This window comes from Cherax quadricarinatus, chromosome 78, assembly GCF_038502225.1.
Source record: "Cherax quadricarinatus isolate ZL_2023a chromosome 78, ASM3850222v1, whole genome shotgun sequence".
Classification (NCBI taxonomy): Eukaryota; Metazoa; Arthropoda; class Malacostraca; order Decapoda; family Parastacidae; genus Cherax; species Cherax quadricarinatus.
In genome coordinates, this window is record NC_091369.1 from 13,335,190 (window position 1) to 13,362,952 (window position 27,763).

The 27,763-nt window shown below is 37.5% G+C and overlaps 2 protein-coding genes across 7 annotated transcripts in view; one reads left to right on the forward strand and one right to left on the reverse strand.

Annotated features, from left to right (window-relative positions):
- Window positions 1-1,021: 1,021 nt before the first annotated feature.
- On the forward strand, window positions 1,022-7,683 carry LOC128701509 (uncharacterized). Its single transcript, XM_053795211.2, has 4 exons — window positions 1,022-1,051; window positions 3,499-4,163; window positions 5,636-5,903; window positions 6,657-7,683. The coding sequence occupies exons 1-4, from the start codon at window positions 1,048-1,050 to the stop codon at window positions 6,890-6,892; spliced, it is 1,173 nt and encodes a 390-aa protein (XP_053651186.2). The 5' UTR covers window positions 1,022-1,047; the 3' UTR covers window positions 6,893-7,683.
- A 5,302-nt stretch (window positions 7,684-12,985) lies between these two features.
- Window positions 12,986-27,763, reverse strand: part of LOC128701637 (kielin/chordin-like protein) — a 38,785-nt gene continuing 24,007 nt past the window's right edge. For all 6 annotated transcript variants that reach the window (XM_070101734.1, XM_070101735.1, XM_070101733.1 and 3 more), the window contains 4 exons: window positions 26,510-26,701; window positions 19,509-19,607; window positions 17,960-18,157; window positions 12,986-17,518 (listed from right to left, as the gene is read on the reverse strand). In XM_070101734.1, the coding sequence (XP_069957835.1) occupies window positions 17,320-17,518; window positions 17,960-18,157; window positions 19,509-19,607; window positions 26,510-26,701 (688 nt within the window). In that variant the 3' untranslated portion in view covers window positions 12,986-17,319. The remainder of the gene's footprint in view (window positions 17,519-17,959; window positions 18,158-19,508; window positions 19,608-26,509; window positions 26,702-27,763) is intronic.

The window sequence follows — 27,763 nt, forward strand, 5'->3', positions numbered from 1 at the left end:
GTGAAGGCTCTCACTCAACGAACTACTCAAGACTTGAGTGTAAGAGTGTAGGTTCTCACTCAACGAATCACTCAAGACTTGAGTGTGAGAGTGAAGGTTCTCACTCAACGATATGAGTGAAGGTGTGAAAGTTAACAATTAAAGCAGCACTCTCTATTAGACAATGAAGCCTTTAAATAACACAAAGGCACAATACCGTGACTGGAACAATACCCAAGTAACCCGCACATGGGAGAGAGGAGCTCACGACGACGCTTCGATCCGACATGGACCAGTGTGACTTTGTAAATGGTCCAAGTCGGACCGAAACGTCGTTGTAAGCTTCTCTCTGCTATGTGCAGGTTATTGGAATAAAACCGATAATTTCATACATATATTTTAGTTGTTTATTTTTTACACTGAGAGATGTAATTTAGGCAATAATGATATTTTCTAATTAATAAAATGAATTGTAGCCTTAATGACCTTCGTGCAGTAGATAGGTTTTAAACCTAACAAACTAATCTATTGCTTAATGATGTGTATAGGTAAGTGTGCGAGGGGCTTTGACTTCCAGCAAGCATGAGCGTGTTAGGAGTGAGTGGAGGCGAATGGTTTTTAGGACTTGACGTGCTGTTGGAGTGATTCCGGAAAACCAGTTAGCCGGCCTTGAGTCCTGGACGTGGGAATAACCAGTCCACAGCAGGATTCGAACCTGCACACTCTGCATCAAGGCTCACAGTACTTTGATACACAATGTGCAGGTTCGAATCCTGCTGTGGACTGAGAGATAATGTATGTTACTATGTATGATAATTTGTGTTACAGTATTTATGTGTACCTGTGCCTAAATAAACTCAGGTACTTACTAGCACCTCTACTCCGGAAATCGTACCTGTGGAGGCGATGATGATGGACAGGAAGCTCTTAACCTCTCATATTTACGTTTTATCTCTGTGATAAAGTATTTTTTCACGCCTCTTCAACCCTGACGGCGTATCTGTGATAAGTCAAGTATATATATATCTGAACTCGCAACATAGGCAGCATTGAGACCCCAGCCACGTTATGGGTAAGATATATTTATGACTTATTAAGGTGATTTTATTGAAATAGTTTTATATATTTTCAGTTAGTCTTTAAGCTAATCATGTTAGTTAATACTTAGCATGTTAAAGACAACATTTCTGACAAATGTAAGATGGTGTTTCAATATAATTAAAATTAGGTTAAGTACTATTGACATATTTCTTACTCTGCCATTTTGAAGTTTAAATTACTCTGAGATACGATTCATTTTTATAAGAGGCTTTCGCAAACTTGTCAGTGGAAATTTTTGCATGATATTTAAAAGTTAGGTCACTCCTGGGAGTCATGTCACTCCTGGGAGTCATGCCACTCCTGGGAGTCATGTCACTCCTGGGAGTCATGTCACTCCTGGGAGTCATGTCACTCCTGGGAGCCATGTCACTCCTGGGAGTCATGTCACTCCTGGGAGTCAGGTCACTCCTGGGAGTCAGGTCACTCCTGGGAGTCAGGTCACTCTTGGGAGTCAGGTCACTCCTGGGAGTCAGGTCACTTGTGGAAATCAAGTCACCCTTGGAAGTGAGGCCAATTCTGGAAATCAGGGCACTTGTAAGTAGGGTCATCCTCTGCACCAAATAGATAAATAATAATAATAATAATAATAATAATAATAATAATAATAATAATAATAATAATAATAATAATAACAATAATAAAATAATAATAATAATAATAATAATAATAATAATAATAATAATAATAATAGTAATGATAATAATAATAGCAAGAACAATATACGAACTTGAGAAACATCATTATGAGAAAAAGCTGGTTCATCGCGACCACCTCAAACACAACAAATCTAGTTAGCTTATGCATAAATTCCTTTCTAGTATACTATATTCTTTCATTAATTATACCAGCAACAACAACGACAGAGTCTGACAAACCATCTCTGATACCTGTAGTAACGCGTGACTCAGAGCTTGGGTATGATGGGTGAAGGCAAGATCTGTTATCTTTAGAGATGGTGTCTCCCTCCAGGCTATCATTAGTGTTTTTGGTTTCTTATCGTGTCTGTACGTTCCTTATTTTAGATATTTTTTGTAAATGATTATTTTTATGCTTTTTGTTTTAAGTAATGAGTCAAAAATGTTGACATAGCAGTAGGTGAATATCAGTTTTTGTAGTATTCAGTCCACTTGATGACCCGTGTTTCTTGAATGTGTAAACAAAATACTAGACTCCTTTTCTTCCGTATTGAAATACCGAAAAGTTGATAAATAAGACACATGTGCAACACCTAGGTATTCCACTATAGAAATCTGTCTTTTTTTTTTTTTTTTTATTCACCGGTATTCTCCCGGCCCGGGTCTTTTCCAAGTAGTGGTGACCCGGCCTTGGCTCCCTATCTGGGGAGTGTCTCGAGACTTAAGTCTCCCATGGGAGGAGGGACAAGTACCTCCTCATCTTTGGGACCAAGTGTCCCCAGGCCTAGCCACATTCCCCGCCCTCACGGGGCTCGTAGGGAGAAGCTAGGCCTCTGGTCTGCCATCTACCCCGCCTCGAAGGGGCTCGTGGGGATGGCAGCCTTATTAGAAATCTGTCGTGAAGCGAAACTTCTCGGCTTGGCATCATAAAGACACGTAATATACATGTGTTACGTCCGCCACCTGGATTCTTCGTCTTACCTGATAGAACCGTTGTTTGAGGGAAGAAATGTTAATACTGACGCTCTTATAAAAATATTATGGCAGAATAGAAATATTTAATTAGACAAAGCTTAGCCAGGAAACCGAACTTTTTTTTTTTAATGTTTATCATATGGGGAGAAATGGTGTAAAATATCGACCGGATGGATATAAGGGACACAAATGCTGGATAATTCGATACTTTATCGGCTTTACGAGCACACGATGAGCTTTACCAAGACACAAACGGATCTGTTTGTGACTTGATAAAGCCCACTGTATGAGCGAAACGTTGCCAATAAAGGGTCGAATTATACTGCCTTTGTGTCTCCTTTTCCCACCCATCCATAGAATAGAAAAAGTTTGGTCTCCAAGAGAAACGTCGTCTCAATAGAGATCTCCACTCTGCTACCGTGTATTACCATAGGAGTCATTTTTGTTGCAGGAAGCATACCTCTAGTTAAATTACGGAACGGGTGGGATTCGAATCCATGCTGAGTCCCAGGTCAGTGCGTTAACGCATTGGCCTGTGAGATTTTAGGACTCACTAGGCTCAAAACTCACTCGTTCCCTGATTTGTTTGCAATCGTGTTATTACGATTTCGTGATTCATACCTCTAGGTCTTGATAAGTCCGTCCTTGATAAACCTGTGGGAACTGAGAACGAGGAATGATGCACACGAGAATCTTGATTCTGTAACCTTTCCTGATGAGTAGAGGTTGTGTTAGTGTCGCGAAATTAAAGCATTTTTTTTTGGTTGAAGAACAGAATACCAGTCACTATTTATTATATCTTCCACAGAAATGTGTTGGTGTGTACCTCGAGTCGTTGCTGTGGTGGTGTTGATGGTGTTACTACGTCATGGAGGCGGCTGCCAGGCGCTTCATGACACACAACAACCTTCCAGCCATCCCGCTGGAAGATTTAACAAGACTGTTCCAGCTACTGTGTCAAGCGCCAATATTCATGATGAGAACGCTTGGACTTCTCGGATCAGTACACGAATATCTGCCATTAAGCATAATTATTTACCAGAGTATAAACCAGGACAAGAGGATAATAATAAGAATTCTAAGGCTGTTCCAGCCTCTGACCCACGTCTCAGTTTCCAAAGTTTGCAGTCAGATAACACCGAGAATTCACGAATAAATACGCAAATATCTACCACTGAAGCTAAAGATTCGTCATCACCTGAGTATCAAATAAATCAAAATGCGAATGATGAAATTAGAAGCAAAGATGCAAGATTTCCAGAGGTGCGTGACTTTGTGGATAAGATATTAGATGCTAGAGAGACTGAACCTGAACACACGAAACTCTCCGGTAAAAATATGATCAGTCACGAAAATCCACCTGAAATGTCTGATACAAGAGACGAGTGTAACGAAATTTGTTGTATCATAAACAGTATCATCATCAGCGCCAATATTCATCTCTCTCTGTTTAATGACTACAAAGAGGATTTTGTAAGTATATATTTTGCTATTCCGTAAAGGGTTTAAATACCCTCTTGGAATCACTGAGATACATTCATTATTCTTTTCTTGTTGTTGCTGTTATTGTTGTTGTTGTTGCTGTTATTGTTGCTGTTATTGTTGCTGTTATTGTTGCTGTTATTGTTGCTGTTGTTGTTGCTGTTGTTGTTGCTGTTGTTGTTGCTGTTATTGTTGTTGTTGTTGTTGTTGTTGTTGCTGTTGTTGTTGCTGTTGTTGTTGCTGTTGTTGTTGCTGTTGCTGTTGCTGTTGTTGTTGCTGTTGTTGTTGCTGTTGTTGTTGTTGTTGTTGTTGTTGTTGTTGTTGTTATTGTTGCTGTTGCTGTTGTTGCTGTTGTTGTTGTTGTTGCTGTTATTGTTGCTGTTATTGTTGCTGTTATTGTTGCTGTTATTGTTGCTGTTGTTGTTGCTGTTGTTGTTGCTGTTGTTGTTGCTGTTGTTGTTGCTGTTGTTGTTGTTGTTGCTGTTGTTGTTGCTGTTGTTGTTGCTGTTGTTGTTGCTGTTGTTGTTGCTGTTGCTGTTGCTGTTGTTGTTGTTGTTGTTGTTGTTGTTGTTGTTGTTGTTGCTCTTGGTAATGTCACTCTGTAAATATTAATTTTAATATCAAAGGGACGTGGAGGGGTAAGCCAGCGGAAGGCTTCGGTCAGATAACCAAAGGCTCCAGCCGCGGGTCATCCTATGACTAAGACCCGCGTCAGGAAATGTTTGTCCTGTTTCCTGACGCATCTTACCTAACCTGTTCTAACTCTAAACTGACTAGATTCTGTATCTTCGTAAAGCAAAGGTTGAGGTTATTATTGGGCAGTATACGACCGCTTCCGAAGACGTCTTGTGACCAGTATCAGGGATGTCCTTATCAGGTGCATGAAGCAATAACAAACAGTCAGAAATACGCCAAAATTATCATACAAATTTTATAAGTAATCATAATGATGTTGGGTCATCTGAGATGACCAGTAGACGAGAGGTTGATATTATTCTAATTATTATTATTATTATTACTATTATTATTATTATTATTATTAGTGGTAGTAGTAATAATAATAATAATAATAGCATTACTATTAATAATAATAATAATAATAATAATAATAATAATAATAATAATAATATTATTATTATTATTATTATTATTATTATTATTATTATTATTATTAATCTGTCATAGAAGATGTTGTAGCAGGATCTTTCTTTGACATTATTGGGTTATGTTAAGTGATTTACACTTATGTTACAGTGTGAAACAATTGTAAAAATTTAAACCTGAATGTACCTAAACAACCTGACATTCATACATACTAACTTACTCACGAATTCATGATAACACGATTGTAAACAAACCACGGAACGGGTGAAGTTTGAACCCATTTTCTGAAGTTTTACGATTCACTCGTCATGGATTTAGATCCCGCTTTTACTTACAAACACCACCATCTCGCCTTTCAGGCTATGGCTAAGTTCTCCCAGAGTTGGGATGAGATATCCTCGTTCATCTCAGATAACTACAGCATCCCTCCGGCTATCCCTCCCATGCCGGAGATAATAGACGTGAGGCAGCAGATGGTACAGGTGTATGGCCAGCTGCAGCAGCACCTGCTGGGCTTCGAGAATGCCACCCTTGACCAGTTAGACTTCACGAGACCCAGCGAAGCCTCTCGCATGAAGACAACAACAATCACAAGTCCTAACTTCCTTCAGAACCTGACTGATACAAGTAAGACTGTGTTCACTTTCTATTAGGAAATATAAACTTGCAGTAAATAAGCGTGGTTAATCTGAAGCCGATCGAATGAGACATTCTCGAGGTGTGAACGAAAGTAAAGATGGATGTAGAGGCGTAGTGCAGATAGAGGCCTACCTAGCATGGGACAGTAGGCCTACTTTAATGTTCTTCCAGTCTTGTCCTTTTATATTTGGATGCAAAATGTAATACGCAGAAAAAAATTTAAATGCCACTATATTTGCCTCTAAAGCTTTATCTAGCAAATAAAGCTTTGTCTAATTAATAAAGCTTTAGTTAGTTAGTTTAATATGTTTATTATGCACCCCATACCCATCCTGTGGGCGGTAGTCAAGCTTTATTAGCTTTATCAAGCTAATAAAGCAACACATGGGTTTCTGAACTGTGAAGACGTACCGGTAACCAGTGGCTTTATCAACCCAGTGAAGAATATCGTAGAGGCTGTGGGTCAATAAAGACACTGGTTAACGATGCACTTCTACAGTAAAGACACATATGGCGCACATGTGTCTTAGTCCTCTGCTTGTCAGTCTTATAACTCATTATTAATTAATATTTTGTTTTTATACCCGTTCAGTAATGATCACACATATTACAGACGACTAAACCTTGTTACATTATTTACAAAGATCGCACATGCTACATACTTTGTTTACAAAGATCGCACATGCTACATACTTTGTTTACAAAGAGGAAAAATTAACACAGCGTCATCCCTCTCCACAGTCAACAACATTAACCAACTGCTCATCTACGTGAGGAACGGTATGGACAAGCTCGATGTGGTTCCTGAAGAGAGCCTCACTCAGGAGCTCACCCGGGAGGTGTATCAGACGTCAGACAGCATCAGGAAAGATGTGATAGACTTCATCATCCTCAGAAATTACGAGAGAGGACTGAGGTACATCATCGATGTCTTCACGGCAGCACACTCCAACAACTGCGCGAGTACGTCCTCTTAGATCCATGGGATGAATCACGTACATCACTGATTGAGTGCACGTGTTGATGAATTAGACACGTACAACACCTGGGTGTTTTTATTTTGAAGATATTTCAACATCAAGAGACTTCTTTTTACGGTTCAACGAGGAACATATTAACCTGAGACAGTAAAAAATGAGGTAATCAGTCCCTCAGCCCTGAAGACTGAGGGACTGATTACCTCCTCAATTACCTTAGGGACTGATTACCTCCTAGTGAAGTGAAAAAAGAACACTGGTTGGCTAAAAGTCTTCAAAATCAAGATACCCAAGTGTTACACATATATCTAATGGGTCAATCTGTCGGTATTAAGTGCCATTGATATTATGATAAGTGTACAGGTGGCTGAGGAAGGTCACAGAGATATCTGCAGACTCACTGCATCAACCACAAGCGTAAGATGCCTATTGGTGCACTCTGCCATTTTAAAGTTTTATATGGAGAAAACAGGAAAACCCGTATGAGTTACACATTGCCTGGAAAATGAGAAGTAATCAAAATCAGGTTTGATTCGAGAAAAGGGAGGAAAAGTAGTTCCAATTCCTTGAGTCAAGAGGTCTTCACAAGCATTAAAACAGTTACGTGGCCATAGTCCAGTGAGTTACAACACCTACACAAAAGGCAGCACAATGGCGTCGTAGATAAACAAACCTTCTAGCCTACTCCACGACTCTGTCACCGTCATAACTTATGTTACACTAATATATTTTGAAGAGGTAATTTATTCGTGTGTATTAAATATTGTATTAAGTAAACTGGATTAAATGAAGGCTTGTTTTTATTATGTATTGTGTCTACCCTTAAGAATACTTTAAGTATGACCAGGAGAAAGATTTGAAGAAAATAATATACATAAACTGACAGACACGTATGCCGAGCAGTCGAGCTATAAACCGAGATGCATGTCTCTCATTCTATATATACTGAGAGATATGTCTCACAGTGTGTATACACTGTGAATTTATTTTAATCTCAGTATTTGTGACTGAAGTATTCCTGACTGGTGAGGACTAAGTTATAAGCGGCCTTAATAACACTCACGTAGTCGACAGACTTTAAACTCCCATTAACCAATTAATCTGCCACTCAATTTGAATATAGCTGGAGGAGTGTGTATTCTGTGGTCCTGTGGGTTAGAGCGTCGTGTGACTCACGAAATCGTAATGACACGATTGCAAACAAACCATACCATCCGTGGTATGGTGTGGTTTTTTCAGTGTCATGTGATTTCCACTCACCATGAGGGTTGTACATTAGTCTGTCATAAATGTATCGTAATTAATTATATTTACTGTTTAAGGAATTACCTGAAGCTTCGCTCATCCCTTGAAGAAATAAAGTAGGTTTATGGAAGAATTATTTTAATAATGACAGAGAGCCTTCTGCTTCACTATCATTGCCTTATACACCTAGATAATACACGATAATGCTTAATTTAGATAGAAGTGGATAGTTTTTCTCAGCAGATAGCCTGAGTGAAGACTTACAAGTCCTCTGCTGTCTGTGTTTTCCATGTACTCTCTCTCTCTCTCTCTCTCTCTCTCTCTCTGTCTATCTCTGTCTCCTACTTTACTACTATTGAATCAGATATCTTGGATAATACTCTATGGTTCTTAATCTAGATAGAAATAGACAGTTCTTCTCGGTACACAGCCTCAGTGTGGACTCAAAGGTCCTCTACCTTCTGGTTTTCCCATGTACTCTCATGAACACCCATCTACTCTTTTGTACTCCCATGTATTCTCGTTTACAAATCTAACATCACAACCAGACACTGCTAAAATTTCAATAACCTAAAATAATCTACCCTACCTATCTAAGAGTTTGAATGAGTGTTGCAGTGTTTTGCTACAAGTGACGAGGCTTGTGTTGCAGTAGTTCTCCTACAACCCTTGTTTCCAGTGTGTTTCTTTTCTACTTGTACTGCCTATTATTTTCACGGCATTCTGTAGGCTCGAGCCTCCAGTCTCAAAGTCGGGAGTTCAGACTGTCTTAACCCGGCTGTGGCGTCGAGTGTAGATCACGGTAGAGGCACGATGCTAGTGTACCATATGTTACTCACTAAAAAGTAATGATTATATTATAATGATCACATTACAATGATCACTTTATAATGATCGTATTATAATGCTCATATTATAATGATCAAATTATAATGCTCATATTATAATGATCACATTATAATGATCACATGATCATATAATAATCACATTATAATGATCACATGATCATATAATGATCACATTATAATGATCACATGATCATATAATGATCACATTATAATGGTAATATAATGATTACATTATAATGATCACATTATAATGATCACATGATCATATAATGATCACATTATAATAATCACATGATTATAGAATGATAACATTATAATGATCACATGATCATATAATGATCACATTATAATGGTAATATAATGATTACATTATAATGATCACATTATAATGATCATATTATAATGATCACATTATAATGATTACATTATAATAATCACATTATAATGATCACATTATAATAATCACATTATAATGATCACATTATAAAAATCACATTATAATGATCACATTATAATAATCACATTATAATGATCACATTATAATAATCACATTATAATGATCACATTATAATAATCACATAATGATCACATTATAATAATCACATTATAATGATCACATTATAATAATCACATTATAATGATCACATTATAATAATCACATTATAATGATCACATTATAATAATCACATTATAATGATCACATTATAATGATCACATTATAATAATCACATTATAATGATCACATAACCACATTATAATGATCACATTATAATCACGTTATAATGATCACATTATAATAATCACATTATAATAATCACATTATAATGATCACATTATAATAATCACATTATAATAATCACATTATAATGATCACATTATAATAATCACATTATAATAATCACATTATAATAATCACATTATAATAATCACATTATAATAATCACATTATAATGATCACATTATAATAATCACATTATAATAATCACATTATAATAATCACATTATAATAATCACATTATAATGATCACATTATAATAATCACATTATAATAATCACATTATAATGATCACATTATAATAATCACATTATAATAATCACATAATAATCACATTATAATGATCACATTATAATAATCACATTATAACTGCTCAGACTGACCTTTCAAACCTGACGGACTGATCACGTCACAACTAACTTTATTTCTCTCTCCAGTGTAATATTCGTCTGCATTAGACTGAAGAAGCCTGCTATGCAGGCGAAACGTTTCGGCAATGAAGATACCTAAGTGTGGCGCATGTGTCTTATTTAACAAAAGAATTTACCATGTAATTACGGGGTTAATGATAATTACGGGGTTAATGATAATTACGGGGTTAATGATAGTTACGGGGTTAATGATAATTACGGGGTTAATGATAATTACGGAGTTAATGATAATTACGGGGTTAATGATAATTACGGGGGTTAATGGGGTTAATGATAATTACGGGGTTAATGATAATTACGGGGTTAATGATAATTACGGGGTTAATGATAATTACGGTGTTAATGATAATTACGGGGTTAATGATAATTACGGGGTTAATGATAATTACGGGGTTAATGATAATTACGGGGTTGATAATTACGGGGTTAATGATAATTACGGGGTTAATGATAATTACGGGGTTAATGATAATTACGGGGTTAATGATAATTACGGGGTTAATGATAATTACGGGGTTAATGATAATTACGGGGTTAATGATAATTACGGGGTTAATGATAATTACGGGGTTAATGATAATTACGGGGTTAATGATAATTACGGGGTTAATGATAATTACGGGGTTAATGATAATTACGGGGTTAATGATAATTACGGGGTTAATGATAATTACGGGGTTAATGATAATTACGGGGTTAATGATAATTACGGGGTTAATGATAATTACGGGGTTAATGATAATTACGGGGTTAATGATAATTACGGGATAAATGATAATTACGGGGTTAATGATAATTACGGGGTTAATGATAATTACGGGGTTAATGATAATTACGGGGTTAATGATAATTACGGGGTTAATTAATGATAATTACGGGGTTAATGATAATTACGGGGTTAATGATAATTACGGGGTTAATGATAGTTACGGGGTTAATGATAATTACGGGGTTAATGATAATTACGGGGTTAATGATAATTACGGGGTTAATGATAATTACGGGGGATAATTACGGGGTTAATGATAATTACGGGGTTAATGATAATTACGGGGTTAATGATAATTACGGGGTTAATGATAGTTACGGGGTTAATGATAATTACGGGGTTAATGATAATTACGGAGTTAATGATAATTACGGGTTAATGATAATTACGGGGTTAATGATAATTACGGGGTTAATGATAATTACGGGGTTAATGATAATTACGGGGTTAATGATAATTACGGGGTTAATGATAATTACGGGGTTAATGATAATTACGGGGTTAATGATAATTACGGGGTTAATGATAATTACGTGGTTAATCATAATTACGGGGTTGATAATTACGGGGTTAAAGATAATTACGGGGTTAATGATAATTACGGGATTAATGATAATTACGGGGGGTTAATGATAATTACGGGGTTAATGATAATTACGGGGTTAATGATAATTATGATAATTACGGGGTTAATGATAATTACGGGGTTAATGATAATTACGGGGTTAATGATAATTACGGGGTTAATGATAATTACGGGGTTGATAATTACGGGGTTAAAGATAATTACGGGGTTAATGATAATTACGGGGTTAATGATAATTACGGGGTTAATGATAATTACGGGGTTAATGATAATTACGGGGTTGATAATTACGGGGTTAATGATAATTACGGGGTTAATGATAATTACGGGGTTAATGATAATTACGGGGTTAATGATAATTACGGGGTTGATAATTACGGGGTTAATGATAATTACGGGGTTAATGATAATTACGGGGTTAATGATAATTACGGGGTTAATGATAATTACGGGGTTAATGATAATTACGGGGTTAATGATAATTACGGGGTTAATGATAATTACGGGGTTAATGATAATTACGGGGTTAATGATAATTACGGGGTTAATGATAATTACGGGGTTAATGATAATTACGGGGTTAATGATAATTACGGGGTTAATGATAATTACGGGGTTGATAATTACGGGGCTAATGATAATTACGGGGTTAATGATAATTGCATGTGATGGTGCAGGCTCCTGCCTCCCACGCTCCATGAAATTAAATAATCAATTTTAACCCAGTACATGTGAAGTTAGTTACCACTTTGTATACATTCATTAATGTTTCTTATAAGCCTAAAATACTTTGTAAAATCAACGAATTATATACATATATTTTTAATAAATAAACTCCCATCTCGTTGTAATTAAAAAAATAGGAAAATGAAGAATATAGAATATGAAGAATATAGGAAAATGAAGAATATAGGAAAATGAGGAATATAGAATATGAAGAATATAGGAAAATGAGGAATATAGGAAAATGAGGAATATAGGAAAATGAGGAATATAGGAAAATGAGGAATATAGGAAAATGAGGAATATAGGAAAATGAGGAATATAGAATATGAAGAATATAGGAAAATGAGGAATATAGGAAAATGAGGAATATAGGAAAATGAGGAATATAGGAAAATGAGGAATATAGGAAAATGAGGAATATAGGAAAATGAAGAATATAGGAAAATGAGGAATATAGGAAAATGAAGAATATAGGAATATGAAGAATATAGGAAAATCACCAGTAGGTATTTATGCCTAGAAAATAATTGATTTAGAAAACACGCTGGCGCTGTAAAGCCTCACGGGATGACAATACTGTGTACCTTTGATATTCCTTTGATGAGTTTCAAGAGTCTTTATACTTCCGGATCTCGGTCATCGGCCAGGCTCGTCTGGTGCTAACCTGGTCAGTGAGGCTGTTGCTACTGGAGGCCCTCTGCCCCACACACAGCCTGGTTGATCTGCCACCAGTTTTCTCTTGAAGACCTCTGTACTTGTCCCAGCAGTGTTTCTGATATTTTCTGGTAAGTTGTTGAATAATCTGAGGCCACGAATGTTAATACAAGTTCCCTTATTGTGCCCACCGGATCTGTGCTTGTCACTGGGTGTATTTTGCACTTCCTCCCATATCTCACTCCAGTATGTTGTTATGGCAGTGTGCAGATTTGGGACCAGGCCCTCAACTACTTTCCAGGTATATATATTATCATGTATCTCAGTGTGCAGATTTGGGACCAGGCCCTCGACTACTTTCCAGGTATAAATATTATCACGTATCTCTCTCTCCTTCGCTCGAGTACGTATTCAAGACTTTAAGGCCTTCCCAGTAATTTCAATACTTTACTGGCTCTGTACGGACCGTAAACGATCTCTGTATTTGTTCAAACTCTGATATTTCTCCTGCCTTGAACGGGGCTGTCAACACTATGCAATATTCCAAGTGAGGGAGCACTAGCGATTTGAAGAGTGTCGCCATTGGCATTATTTTCCTTGTTTTGAAGATTCTCAATACCCACCCCATCATTCTCCTGGCTGTCGTGACCTTTGTCTTATTATGTTCTTTGAACGAAAGGTCAGCAGACATAGTTATTCCCAAGTCTTTCAAGTGTTCCTTTCGTTCTATTTGGTGATCGTCTTGTGTTTTGCATACAGTGTTCCTTCTAAGTTCTTCATTCTTTCCATACCTAAGCAGTTGGAACTTTTCACCAATGAACGTCATGTTCTCCACTACCCATTGGAAACACTGCTTATATTTTCCTGTATTTTTTCAGTGTCCTCTACCGTAGTTACTTTCATGCTTATTTCGGTGTCATTTGCAAATGATGATACAAAACTGTGATGGTGTTTTTATCTATGTTTGCCATGAGGATGAGAAGCAGCAGAGGTGCCAGGACAGTGCCTTGGGGAACTGAACTTGATACCTCGCTGATGCCAAATTTTGCTCTGTTTAATACTACTTTTTGTGTTCTGTGTGTTAGGAACCCAAAAATCCATCTGCTTGCCTTCCCCGAAGTGCCTATAGCCCTCATTTTGTGTACTAACACTCCATGATCTCATTTGTCAGACGCCTTTGCAAAATCTGTGTATATCACATCTGCATTCTGGGTGCCTACCAACGTCTCCGTAATTCTGTCATAGTGGTTCAGCAACTGTAACAAGCATGATCTTCCTGCTCTAAAATCATACTGGTTTGGGTTATGCCGATTGTGTTGTTCCACGAAATTTGTAACCTGCCGTCTCATCACTCTTTCGAAGATTTTTGTGATGTGGGAAGTTAGGGCTACTGGTCTGTAATTTTTAGCTAGTGCTCTACTACCTCCCTTATGCAATGGAGCTATGTCTGCACTCTTTAAGGTCTCCGGTATTTCACCTATTATTATTATTATAATCAAAAAGAAGCGCTAAGCCAGGTATTTCACCTAGATCTAAGCCTTTCCCCAGAGAATACTGAGGGCTTGTGCTAGTGGCACTTTTCACTTTTTGTAAACATTGTATTCCATGAATCTGGTTCAGGTGCTGAGTGGCCATGTTATCCATTTCTTTTTTGAAATCTGTGGGACAAGTACTAATGTTAGTTACGCAGTCTGCGCGGCCTTCTGCTGGAGTGAAAAATGTTTCTACACTTTCTACCTTGCTGTCATTTAGTGGGTTGCTGAACACCAACTCATACTTTTCTTTTAGAATTTCACTCATTTCTTGTTCATTGTCAGTATACGAATCTCCTCTCATTAATGGTCCACTTCTACAGATAGTTCTTAGTTTGGATTTTGCAATATTCTGTATGGTCTTTACGTTCTATTTGTACTTTTTCTGTTTGGTATGACATCCTAAGTTTTCTCTGTAATTCAGTGATATTCTCTTCGTTGCGACGTGTTTATGTTTTTTAAGTAATTTAGTAACCCGTTTTTTTTCTTTTATACCATCTCGTACACACTCTCTATATTAGATCTCCTGGGTTTCCTCAGTGGTACGTATTTAATACAGGCCTTGTATGCTTCTATATTCGGTTCTCCAGACACTGGTGAGGATTTAGGGTGCTCATGTCTGATTCCTGTGATATGTCTGATAGATCTTAGTTTATTTTTTCCCAGTCAGTTCTTTGATTGTTGAAATTAAACTTACTGAAGATCCCGTCTCTTACATTAGTGATGCACTTCCCTCGTTTGTACTTCTATGATGTTGTGGTCAGAGTATATTATTTTTGTAACTGTTATGCCTCTGATTAATTCCTCATTGTTTGTGAATACTAAATCAAGGGTCTTTTCATTTCTAGTAGGATCGTTATCTGTTGATTCAGTGAGTGCTTTTCATAAAGCTCATTAGTTCCCTGGTATACATTTGTTTGCCAGGGAGCTCAACAAATGTATACCAAGGAGTTTCTGGTATAACGTTGTGTTGAACCATCTTCCATTTTTACATGTGGGAAATTAAAATCTCCAAGGCAATTGATTTTTTTTCCTAGAAATTTGAAGTATTATTGATGGTGATTACTTACATGTCGTTTTGAAAATCACTTGTTAAATTAACTTAAAGGTAGTAGGTTACAAGGTTAGTTGGCTAATGAGGGTTGAAAGGTCATCGACAACACGAGGCTCATTAAGGTTGCAAGGTAACCTTTTCAGCACCAGAACACCAAGCAAACACACTTTATTTCTTTCTGCAAATCCAGGATGTAGGTCAGTAAGCCTATAATAATTATTGAAATCCCAATTTGTTATATAAATTCTTTAGATTAAAGCTTGATCAAGTTTTAATCCTGACAACGACAAGAAATTTAACATCACCAAAACACATTATTAATTGTTATATAATCCATGTTACTAATACATTTTCTGTTAGTTTAACATTATAAATACTCAAATATTGAAAGACACAGCGTCACACTAAACACTGCAGTAGTAACCTCTTTAATTAACAAACAGCACACGTTGTTAACTGTTACCTTTAAAAGATAACAGAAAACAACAGGAGTCAAGAAGAATTTTCCTACAGCCGCCGGAGGAAAAAAAAAAAATTTACGTTTTTTCTTTCGGGTGACACCAGTCGACTCAGGGCCAGACGAGACACCTCTGTACCGCATACAAAGTGAAATCTTGTATTCTATTTCTGTATTTTACGCATAAGACGCCGAAGTCCTTCCAACTTCTTAGTGGAATAGCTTTGAAGAGGAGATTAATTCTATCGCCACTAATTGAATTTGTTACGGAAGAGATGGGGTCGAGATGGATCACACTGCTCTTGGGGAATGGGACGTAATCAGGTTTAATTTATGAAAAGGAAGGATTAGGTTAGGTTCCTTGGATCGAAACCCCTTAATGGGGCTAGTAAAAGCGAGTGACAATTGTCTTTTCAGGTCCCACTTGGTAGAAAGATGTATCCATTTTTTTTAATATATAAATAACCCGCATATAGGAGAGAGAAGCTTATAATGACGTTTCGGTCCGACTTATACCATTTACAAAATCTTTGTAAATGGTCCAAGTCGGACCGAAACGTCGTCGTAAGCTCCTCTCGCCTACGTTCGGGTTGTTTGTGTATTGTTCCAGTCACGGTATTGTGTCCTTGTGTTCTTCTACATAAAATAAATTGGCCTTCATTTTTATTTATCCGTAACAATAAGGGAGTGAAGTAATTCTCAGTGAATATTCCCCAGTGAATATCCCAGAATATACTTTGTGAAAACATATATTCTCTTGTTTCTACAATTAACACTTTTTTTTTAACTTAGCAGATTGTATATATTAGCAGTGTTTTGTTGCCCTATTCAATACGACAGTTACACAGTAGGAACAAAAACTATATTTCTCTGCCATATTCCATCCTACAGGATGGGGATCATACGAAGTGTTGAAATCTGTCAGCCTAAGCTAAGAGACACTGACAGCATTAGAACTTAAGTCTTTCAACCAAGTATTTGTTTATATCATCAATGTCTGTCTTTATGTATCAAATTTCTTTTGACTTGTTCTGCTGGATGTCTTAAATACAGCTGGCTGTGTCCGGAGCATCTCCGTGTTCCCACCTCCATTTATAGTCTCAAAAATCTACTTCATCTGAATTGTCCCAGGTTTACAGTGGCTATACCTTATCAGGAAGTCATAGGCTATATCCTCACCATGTATTGCGGGGGTTACAGGTTATGGTGGTACCCACAAGATCTGCATGATGACGCGTACAGTTTTGTCGGTGTCAGTCCTGTGTCTGAAGGAGCCACTAGGTCATAACAGTACGTATGTGTCTTCCACACACATCGTAGGAGCTGACACGCACACACACATACACACATTCAACATTTCCATTCCTTGCAGCAGCGTCCCTTCACAGCTTGTAGCACACAGCCGGGGTGAGGTCGAGGGAAAATGCTACACGGTTCAACGTTACGACGGATGTTTCCAGCTATGCAGGAGAAGAAGACGCAAGAGTCCTGAGAGTCTTCCCACATACGTCCGTGATCCCACCGTCTTCCCTTGCTGTCCACACATCCGCTGCAATGATTAAACTTGATTAACAACGTCACGGTCAAACGCAAAAAAAATTACATTGTACGAGAAACAATTTACAAGGAAATCACAAACTGGAAATGGAAACTAAACAACGTTTCAGTCTATTATTTATCATTATTATGTCACTGGTGATTTGATAATGATCCAGGAACGACTGAAAATTGTGAATTATTCCAGCCACAGTGTTATGGGTTAGTTGTTAATTCTTCCAGTAACGGATTTGTGAGTTTGTTGTGAATTACTCCAGTAACGGCACTGTGAGTTAGCTGGGGATTATTCAAGCTATGGTATTATGGATTAGTTTTTAATTCTTCCAGTAACGGTTTAGTGAGTTTGTTGTGTATTATTCCAGCCAAAACATTGTGAGTTAGCTGTGGATTCTTCAGCAGAAACAACTTGCCCACTATGAGCACCACAACTCACGGACATTGCCAGATCTTGCAGCACTGCTGTGGGTCAGGCACCAGCTTGCAGGAGGGGTCAGGCTGCTCCTCTCTCTCGCACTTCTTGGCACTGCTCAGGATAACGGAGCCTTGACAGCTGTAATACATACATGGATCCAGGGCTGACATCCAAACCTCCCCATCCCTGTATCTTACACCGGCACCGTCCACACACACACTGCAACCAGGTGCTATTATTATTATTATTATTATTATTATTATTAAATAAAGCGCTAAACGCAACCAGGTGGTAAAAGTCAATACAGACAAAATTTTAATAAATGATATTTTCTGGTTTAGAATTTCTACACGAATAATAATAATAATAATAATAATAATAATAATAATAATAATAATAATAATAATGCTAAGGGTGTGAATAGATTGAAATCTTACCTATCCATTCCTTCCACTGTCTGCAGTATAAGGGTGGCCTGTGTATGCGACTGAAGAAGCCTGCTGTGCAGGCGATACTTTGCGGCAGTAAAAATACCCAGGTGTTGCACATGTGTCGTATTCGTCGAAATTTTTTGGAAAGCGAAAAGTTGAAAGATATAAACCATACCCCCGGCCGGGATTGAACCCGCGGTCAGAGTGTCTCAAAACTCCAGCCCTAACGCGACGGGCTGGAGTTTTGAGACTCTATGACCGCGGGTTCAATCCCGGCCGGGGGTATGGTTTATTTGCAATCGTGTCATTATGATTTCTTAAGTCATAATGAAAGATATCTTTTCCGATAATGCCATGATGATGAGAAATATTGATGAAGTGCTGTAAAGATGAGAAATACTGATGATGTGCTGTGGGAATGAGAAATATTGATAATTCGCCGTGAGGATGAGAAATATTGTTGATGTGCCGTATACCTATGGCCAAATGCAAATCTGAATGACATCCTTACCAAACTGCATTCTCTAAACTGACCTGACCTTTAAGTTCACTACAGAAAGGTAAGGTGAGGCAAGTCTATTCACTGTCTCACACTCTCTCCCTGTAAAGCTCGACCACTGAGCCGAAATTGGCAGCAGTCAGTTATGAATATTACCGTATTCTGGGAAACGCTGAGCCCGTGAGGGTCATTTAGCGCAGAGTTTGGCGTTCGATACTCCGTCTGCTCAGTGTGAAACAGACACTACCTAACTGTACTTTGTTAGCGATAACGAAAAGTGGATTATTATTATTGCTGTAATTATTATTATAGTTATTATTATTATTATTATTAATAGTAGTAGTAGCAGTAGTAGTAATAGTAGTAGTAGTAGTAGTAGTAGTAGTAGTAGAAGTAGAAGTAGTAATAATAGTAGTAGTAGTAGTGGTAGCAGCATTAGTAGTAGTTATAGTAGTAGTAGTGGTAGTAGCACTAGTATTATTATTTTAAGTAGGAGTAATAGTGAAATAAAAATGGGGAGTGCTAAACTCATATGGGTCACTCACCGCCTGGAGAATATGTAGGCAGCTACAATTCCTTGACACAAAAAACCCTACAAGAAAAATTTAAATAAAACTTGGGCAAGAATGTACTGGCTTACCCAGGCTGCTGTGGTACTGTCGTAGTCAGTGGTACTGTCGTAGTCAGTGGTACTGTCTGCAGCAGTGGATTGCCTTTCAACCTTTGCACCAACGTGTCTCTGTTGAAGAAGGAGATGCAGTCGCAACATACAAAAAAACTGTTTTTAGGGTACCTGTAGAGTAGTAATAATTTATCGAAGGGTCCAGTACCGTGTAGTGATCCTCTGTTGTTTTGAAAGGGGTGTTAAAACCTTGTTTCCTGTTGAGGTTTATAGGGGCCCCTAACAGTTTACGCCATACCGAGCTCTTAAACCTTGCTAGGTTGGGACGGACAACAGATATTGAACTATTGATCAACTCATTACCTGACACCAGCCCGTGGCAGGGGACACTTGCTTCCTGACGAATATGCCACTACTAAAACAAACTCATTTAGCAAATTCACGCTGTCTGACAGTTTTTAAGGAATATAATCATACATAATAACACACATTTTTTTGTTAATTTTCTGTTTGTTGCTTTTATTATAGCAGAATACAACGCGCACTAAAGGTTGGTGTGTAGTCACACGTGTGGTACCGAGGGATTTACTGAAATAAAGTTTCGGTCGTGGGATCTGTCCCATGACACAAGCGTCACCTCGTCAAATATCACAGTACGATGAAAATAATATAAACTATCGACAAGTTGAAGAATAAGACATATGTGCAACAACTGGGTCTCTTTACTGTTGAATGAAAAGTTTCGGTAGGCGAGACGCAGAGGCAGCAGGCGTGGTAGCATTTCAATCAACATTTAAAAATACTCAATTTGTGCACAGGTGTCTTACTCTTTACATATCTCAGTACCTCATAGATATTCGTATGAAATACCACGTAGAGGCTGATATACACTCACATGTTACAAAGATACAGAACGAAATCATTTCACAAAATATATTTGAATTGTGTGGTCCCGTGGACTAGAGCGTCATCTGTCCTTCGCTCACCATGAGGCGGGTCCAAGCAGCATGGGTTTGACTCCTTGGCTAGTCGCAGTGTTGTTATTGATCAATACCACTCGTTCGTGGTTAGAATAATCAAAATATGTATTTTTTTTTAATTTAATGAAGTCTGGAGAGTGGTGAGGAAATGCTAATCCCGCTGGGGTTACAGCTCTCAGGTTCGATGCAGGCAAAGGGAGGATAAGGCAAATTTTCTGGATCAAGAGCCGTCGAGAGTTTTACCGGGTGAAGAGAAAATGAGAACGCGGTAGAGACGGTAATTTGTGACCAGCTACCAAAAGATACCGAAAACTGACCTTCACATGCGTGCTGGGCATCCAAATATTTTTGTGTTGCGGGTGAAACATAACCTTAATAATAATAATAATAATAATAATAATAATAATAATAATAATAATAATAATTTAAAATAATAATAATTTAAAATAATAATAATTTAAAATAATAATAATAATAATAATAATAATAATAATAATAATAATAATAATAATAATAATAATAATAATATCACAGTAAACAGGTGATATCACAATAGGTAAAACAACTACTGAAAAAAGTGAAATTCCAAGGTCCTTGATAATGTAAAAAATCACGAAAGCACTTGAATTAGCAAGAACTCATTCAAAAGTAAGACCTTTCTAAAATATATATAATATGTTTGTTTTATTTATGTTATTGTAAAAATTAATAATTTTTTGCCCAAAAAAAATTAGAAAATTAATCTAACCTTATTATAACAAACGCAATTTAATTTAGCCTAATCCATCTAAATACATTTTAGGTAAGTTTACACCAATTTAATAATAAACACAATGAAATACATTTTTATCGTTAGGCTCAGAATGATTTTTGCGAAATTATTGCATACGCAAATTTTCGCTTGTCTTATTCGGCAAGAAGAGCGAGAGAGAAAGGGAGAGAGAGAGAGAGAGAGAGAGAGAGAGAGAGAGAGAGAGAGAGAGAGAGAGAGAGAGAGAGAGAGAGAGAGAGATAATATGGCAAGAGACTGATATATTCCAGGGCTCATTATCACGCCAGCAGCCATAGACTGCAAGATCAATATTCCACTAAGTGTTTCTCGCACAAAATATAGGTGGATGAACAATGTTTGCCAACTCTGTCTTCAACTCATCACTAGTCAGTTCTTTCGTTTGTCATTAATTCGAACTCAAGGCATAGAGAGTACATAGTCCTCTCGCCACACCTACAGAGAAACGATATTTATGATGTAAATTATTTAGAAAAGCGACAAGTTGAAGATTTTTGCAACATTTTGGAAACTCATCGACTCAAGTCTGAAGGACTGATTACCTCAAACTCCTCATCTTCCACCATTCCTCTCTGTACCAGACTGAGGAAGCCACTTGGCGAAACGTTTCCACAATAGTGTCTAATTCTTCATATTTATCTAATCCGGAACACAGGTTATCTCTCTTAACACATTGTTACTAGTGAAGGGCTCTTCATGCAGGGAATTGGAGCTACACTTCCTTGTATCAAACATACTTACCTTTCCCAAGTCATTATGATATCCATGGGTTTAGCGCTTCCCTATGAATATCCAAACAATATCTCTATGAACAGAAGTCAGGTTAGGTAAGATTTGTCAGGAAACGGGACAAGTGTTTCCTGACGGGGGTCTAAGTCATATGATAACCCGTAGCTGGAGCTTTTGGTCATCTGACCGAGGCCTTCCACTGGCTTACCCCTCCACCCCCTTTTAAAAATCATTGCTATGATTATGATCATTTCATATTCCTCTCTATTAACAGAGTTAAACGCTATTGACTAATCTATGAACAACAACACTCTATATCCGCTACAAATCTCATTACCATTATCATCAATCACAAAATTCCGAGTGCTAATAACACTTTGTGGCACACCAAATCACCATTTGACAAGGTGTGATGCATAGATGTTTCTGTTACAAAACAAAGCCTGCTGTAGGGAAGCTATTTCACAATGTTAATCTAAAACTCTCTCACACATGATCCCAAGTAGCTCCCTTCTTTGTATAGGACTAATTAAGTCACTCTGTGGCTTCATTAGTCTTATACAAAGATACCCAAGTGTTGTGTATGTGTCTAATTGATCAACTTTTCGGTTCTCTGAACCATTTATCTATAGTCTTCGATTGTATTGAAGTTAGTGTAATCTTCGTTAGTATTGTAGTTAGTGTAGTCTTTGTTAATATAGTACTGAAGTTAGTCTAGTCTTCGTTTGTACTGAAGTTAGTGTAGTCTTCGTAAATATTGTAGTTAGTGTAGTCTTTGTTAGTATAGTATTGAAGTTAATGTAGTCATCGTTTGTATTGTTAATAGAAAACAATTATTTTCCCCACGTCGGGTCACCTGGTGGACAAAACCAGGGCTGGGATTAATACGTCAGCGAATCAAACTGGAACTGGAATTGCCATCAGTATCTTCTTGTTATTGAGACCGCGGTGAATACAATGTTTGCATTGTAATAACACTTATGGTGAGGTGTTATTACCATTAAACCTACTACTGCAAATTCTTTCACTCCTACTATTACTACTACTACTACAATATTTACAGTTACTTCTACAACTATTACTACTAACACTATTATTGCTGCTACTATCTCATTACTGCTACTGCCATCGATGCTACCTTTATTACTACGACTACTACTACCACTAAATCTACATTCACTACCATCAATACTTCTTCTACCACTACTACTATTTTTGCTATTGCTACTACTACTACTTTCACTCCCTTCTTCCCTAACCCGTAATGTATTGTCTACGGGTCTTCTCTACATTTCTCGCCCCAGTCGTGACTTGACAATGATCTAGGACAAACCTGAACGCCATCATGAGGATCCTAAGTAACTGACTTAAGAAATCGTAATGACACGATTGCAAATAAACCATACCCCCGGCCGGGATTGAACCCGCGGTCATAGAGTCTCAAAACTCCAGCCCGTCGCGTTAGCCACTAGACCAGCTAGCCACAATAAGATTCATCCAACTAGGTATATTTCTACACCATAGGAAGGTTAGCACAGGCACCACTGTGACCACAAATGCAAGTTTTTACAGACGAATCTCCAGCTAGCTGGAGATTCGTCTGTAAAAACTTGCATTTGTGGTCACAGAGGTGCCTGTGCTAACCTTCCTATGGTGTAGAAATATACCTAGTTGGATGAATCTTATTGTGGCTAGCTGGTCTAGTGGCTAACGCGACGGGCTGGAGTTTTGAGACTCTATGACCGCGGGTTCAATCCCGGCCGGGGGTATGGTTGATCCTAAGTACATTGTCTTGGTGCATTGAAACACCCATAATTTATAACTAATTACGCGATTATAAATGCAGGGAGACCACGACCCCAAATTGTTGTGAGGTGACTGCTAGTCACATAAGATTCGTCAGAAAACAGGATATATATATATATATATATATATATATATATATATATATATATATATATATATATATATATATATATATATATATATATATATTGCTGACCAATTTTACCTATTCGGCACACACACACTCACACACACACACACACACACACACACACACACACACATACACACACACACACACACACACACACACACACACACACACACACACACACACAATATATATTGTATATATAATATATATATATATATATATATATATATATATATATATATATATATATATATATATATATATATATATATATATATATATATATATAAAAACATGTAACATAGAAGTCCCTTAGGACCCTCTAATGTACATGTTTCAAACCGATGAACCCAATTTCGGTATATACTGCTTTGAAATTGGGTCCATTATTTTAAAACACAGCGTAGGTTCATCTAGGATTGTGGGCCATCACAAGCATGCTGCCCACACCTAATCCTTGGTAATTAATTAACGTGTTAACCTTCTGAATGTCATAATCCGAAGCTGGTGTATGAGATTACAGGTTACTGTGTTGACAAATACAGGTACAAGATAATGTCAGCAGGAATAAATACCTTATGAATGCGTTATTAATGAAAGACGCTCATACACATTTGCTTGTATTATTGTAATTATTATAATTATTTTATTATTATAATAATAATTATTATAATAATTATCATTATTGTAAAAATTATTATAATATTATTATTATTACTATTTTTATTATTATTATTATTATTATTGTTTTTATTGTATTTACGAGGAAGCGCTAAGCAATAATGGGTCATGCATCGCTCGGGGGATGGGAGGTAATCACGTTTGCATATTACGAGATGACAGACGTCACTTACGCCAGCCAGTGCAGGACCTTGTTGATGTAATAGCTCTCTCTCTCTCTCTCTCTCTCTCTCTCTCTCTCTTTTGGAAAAATTTTTGCCTTTCTTAAATGCCCAATGGGTAGTTAACTATTCCTAACACTGAACAGACCACGTGGTTAGCTATTGTTAACCCGCGTAGATAACACACTTCTGTGGATGGTCGGCAGCTTAACGTAGACATAGAGATACAAGACCATCAGCTGATTGAACACGTGACTGAACACGTGACTGACCACGTGACTGAACACGTGACTAAACACGTGACTGAACACGTGACTGAACACGTGACTGAACACATGACTGAACACATGACTGAACACATGACTGAACACGTGACTGAACACGTGACTGAACACGTGACTGAACACGTGACTGAACACATGACTGAACACATGACTGAACACATGACTGAACACGTGACTGAACACATGACTGAACACATGACTGAACACATGACTGAACACATGACTGAACACATGACTGAACACATGACTGAACACATGATCGCTCTAAAACCCCAGAAAGGGACCGAAATATACAAATTAATTAATGTTTTGCGTTTCTGTCTCCACGTATTCATGATAATTGATAATTATTATAGGCATATCAACGAGAAATTTACGACAAACCATACCACGGGCGGGGTTTGAACTCGCGATCAGTCTCAAAACTCCAGACTGTCGCGTTAGCCACTGGAACTGCCAGACTCCTGACTGTCTTGAAGAGGGAACTGGACAGATACCTAAAATCACTGGCTCACCCAACGAGCTGTGTTTCGTATGTTGGATTGAGTACGGCCAGCGGTAACAGCCTGGGTGATCAGGCTCTGATCCACCGGGAGGCTTGGCCAAGGACTGGACCGCGGGGACGTTGACCCCCGGAACGACCTGCAGGTAGATTCCAGGTCGACTTCCAGTCTTAGCACCAGAATGTTCAAATGCCTAGTTTTTAAATTAATTTGCGTTTGTTTTCGCCACAAAACAAGAATCTCTTCTTGTAAATATAATTAGGTAAAAAATGTCGTACATGGGTATCAAAATGATATGTATGACGTTAAGATTGATCAGTGAAGAAGGACATTGTTTATGCTGAAGAGTCAGTATGGAAGTGTTTTCCAAGGAATCGAGGCGGTAAGGGAGCGAAAAACTGTAAATTCACGTATTTGTGGTCACAGTGGTGGCCCATGCTAACCTCCCTATGGTGTATAGAAATATACCTAGTAGGATGAATTTTATTAGAGCCAGCTGGCACAGTGGTTAACGCACTGCCCTGTGAGTTTTAAGAATCACTTGCCTTCTCCCCCCCGTTCCCTGATTTGTTTGATATTGTGTTATTACGATTTCGTAAGACAACACAAGGAAAATATTCCACAAGTAGTTACTCAATTTGGCCTTCGAAACTCAATTTTGTATTTCTTCAGGAAAATTAAATTTATATATATATATTCTTAGCAAGTACGAGTTGAAAACAATAGCTAAATAATTTAAAGTTCTAGCAACATTATCCTTAGGTTAGGTTAGGTAAGGCGTGTCAGGAAACAGGACAAGTATTTCCTGACGCGGGTCTTAGTCATATGATGACTCGCCACTGGAGCTTTTGGTCATCTGACCGAGGCCTTCCACTGGCCTACCCTTCCACCCCTTTAATAATTAAGGCTATAGTTATAACCATAGTATAGTCAAGTGACTCGCAATACTTACTGACAGTCCCACTCAGGACAACATATTCCAGGCCTCGCCACCTGCTTGCAGTTTTTTCCAGGCGACGGTGGACATTCCAGACACACAAAATACACTTGGCTGTTATGACACTGCTTATGGACGCAGTTGTCTCCAGGTATCTCCCACTCGTACCCGTCTTCGTAGATCTTACCATCCACATCCACACAAAAACTGGAAGGCAAAGAAAGTGAAAGATTAGAACATGACGAATTCTTTTCTGACTAGATTGATGATTGCCAAGAATCTCTAATCAATATTTATCAAGGTTCAAACGAAATTACTTTTCTCGCATTGAAAGTTCGAGTGGTAGCAATGTTCTTTGGCTTCTGTAGCCGAGCACAGAATAAGATTATGAAAAGTTGAGAAAATTAAACACAGAATAAAGAGAGATGGAGATACAAAAGGGCTAAAGGAAGTATAGTCAAAGTTTGTATAATAAATCTGTTATTGTCAAAAAGTCAAAGAATGATTCTATGACCAAGGCGGGGCCGTCAGCGAGGAGGGAAGATAAAGTAAGGGTGTTAGAGCCGTGACGACGTCGGAGGTAAATTCTGCGTGGTCGCTGGTAGACAGGACGGTCCTATACTCAAATTACCTTAGTCGAATATATCCTCAGCCTAATTTATTAGATAAGTAAGACACATGTGCAACAGTTAGGTAACTTTATTCCGAAACTTTTTGCCTACATAGTAGGCTTCTTCAGTCGAGTACTGAAGAAGCCTACTGTGTAGGCGAAACGTTTCAGAATAAAGGTACCTAACTATCGCACATATGTCTTACTTATCAACCTGTCGGTATTGTATACCACTGTCATATTCACTGATCCATTAGACCAACACTGATGGGTCTGCAATATTCAAAGAGCCTACGCAGTATGTTAGGTAAATGGACACAGATGCAACTAATTTGACATTTTTAATATGGCAACGTTTCGCTCTCCATGAGCTTTATACATCTATCTAAAATAATACAAAAATGAGGAAGGATATGGTGCATATAAAACATAAGACATACGCTGTAATTAAAGCCATCGCTGGCTGGTCAGCCATGGGATTAAGTCCCACAAAAGATATATTACTGTAAGTCAAACCCAGCTTATCCGTCGAGAATATTTACTAAATGAAAAATATCGTGAACTCTGGTAGTAAAGTTAAGTTATATATAAATGAGACGAAAAAAATAAAACATTAATGGTGCACCAAGCACAGTGAGAGGCATTTATATACCTGAACC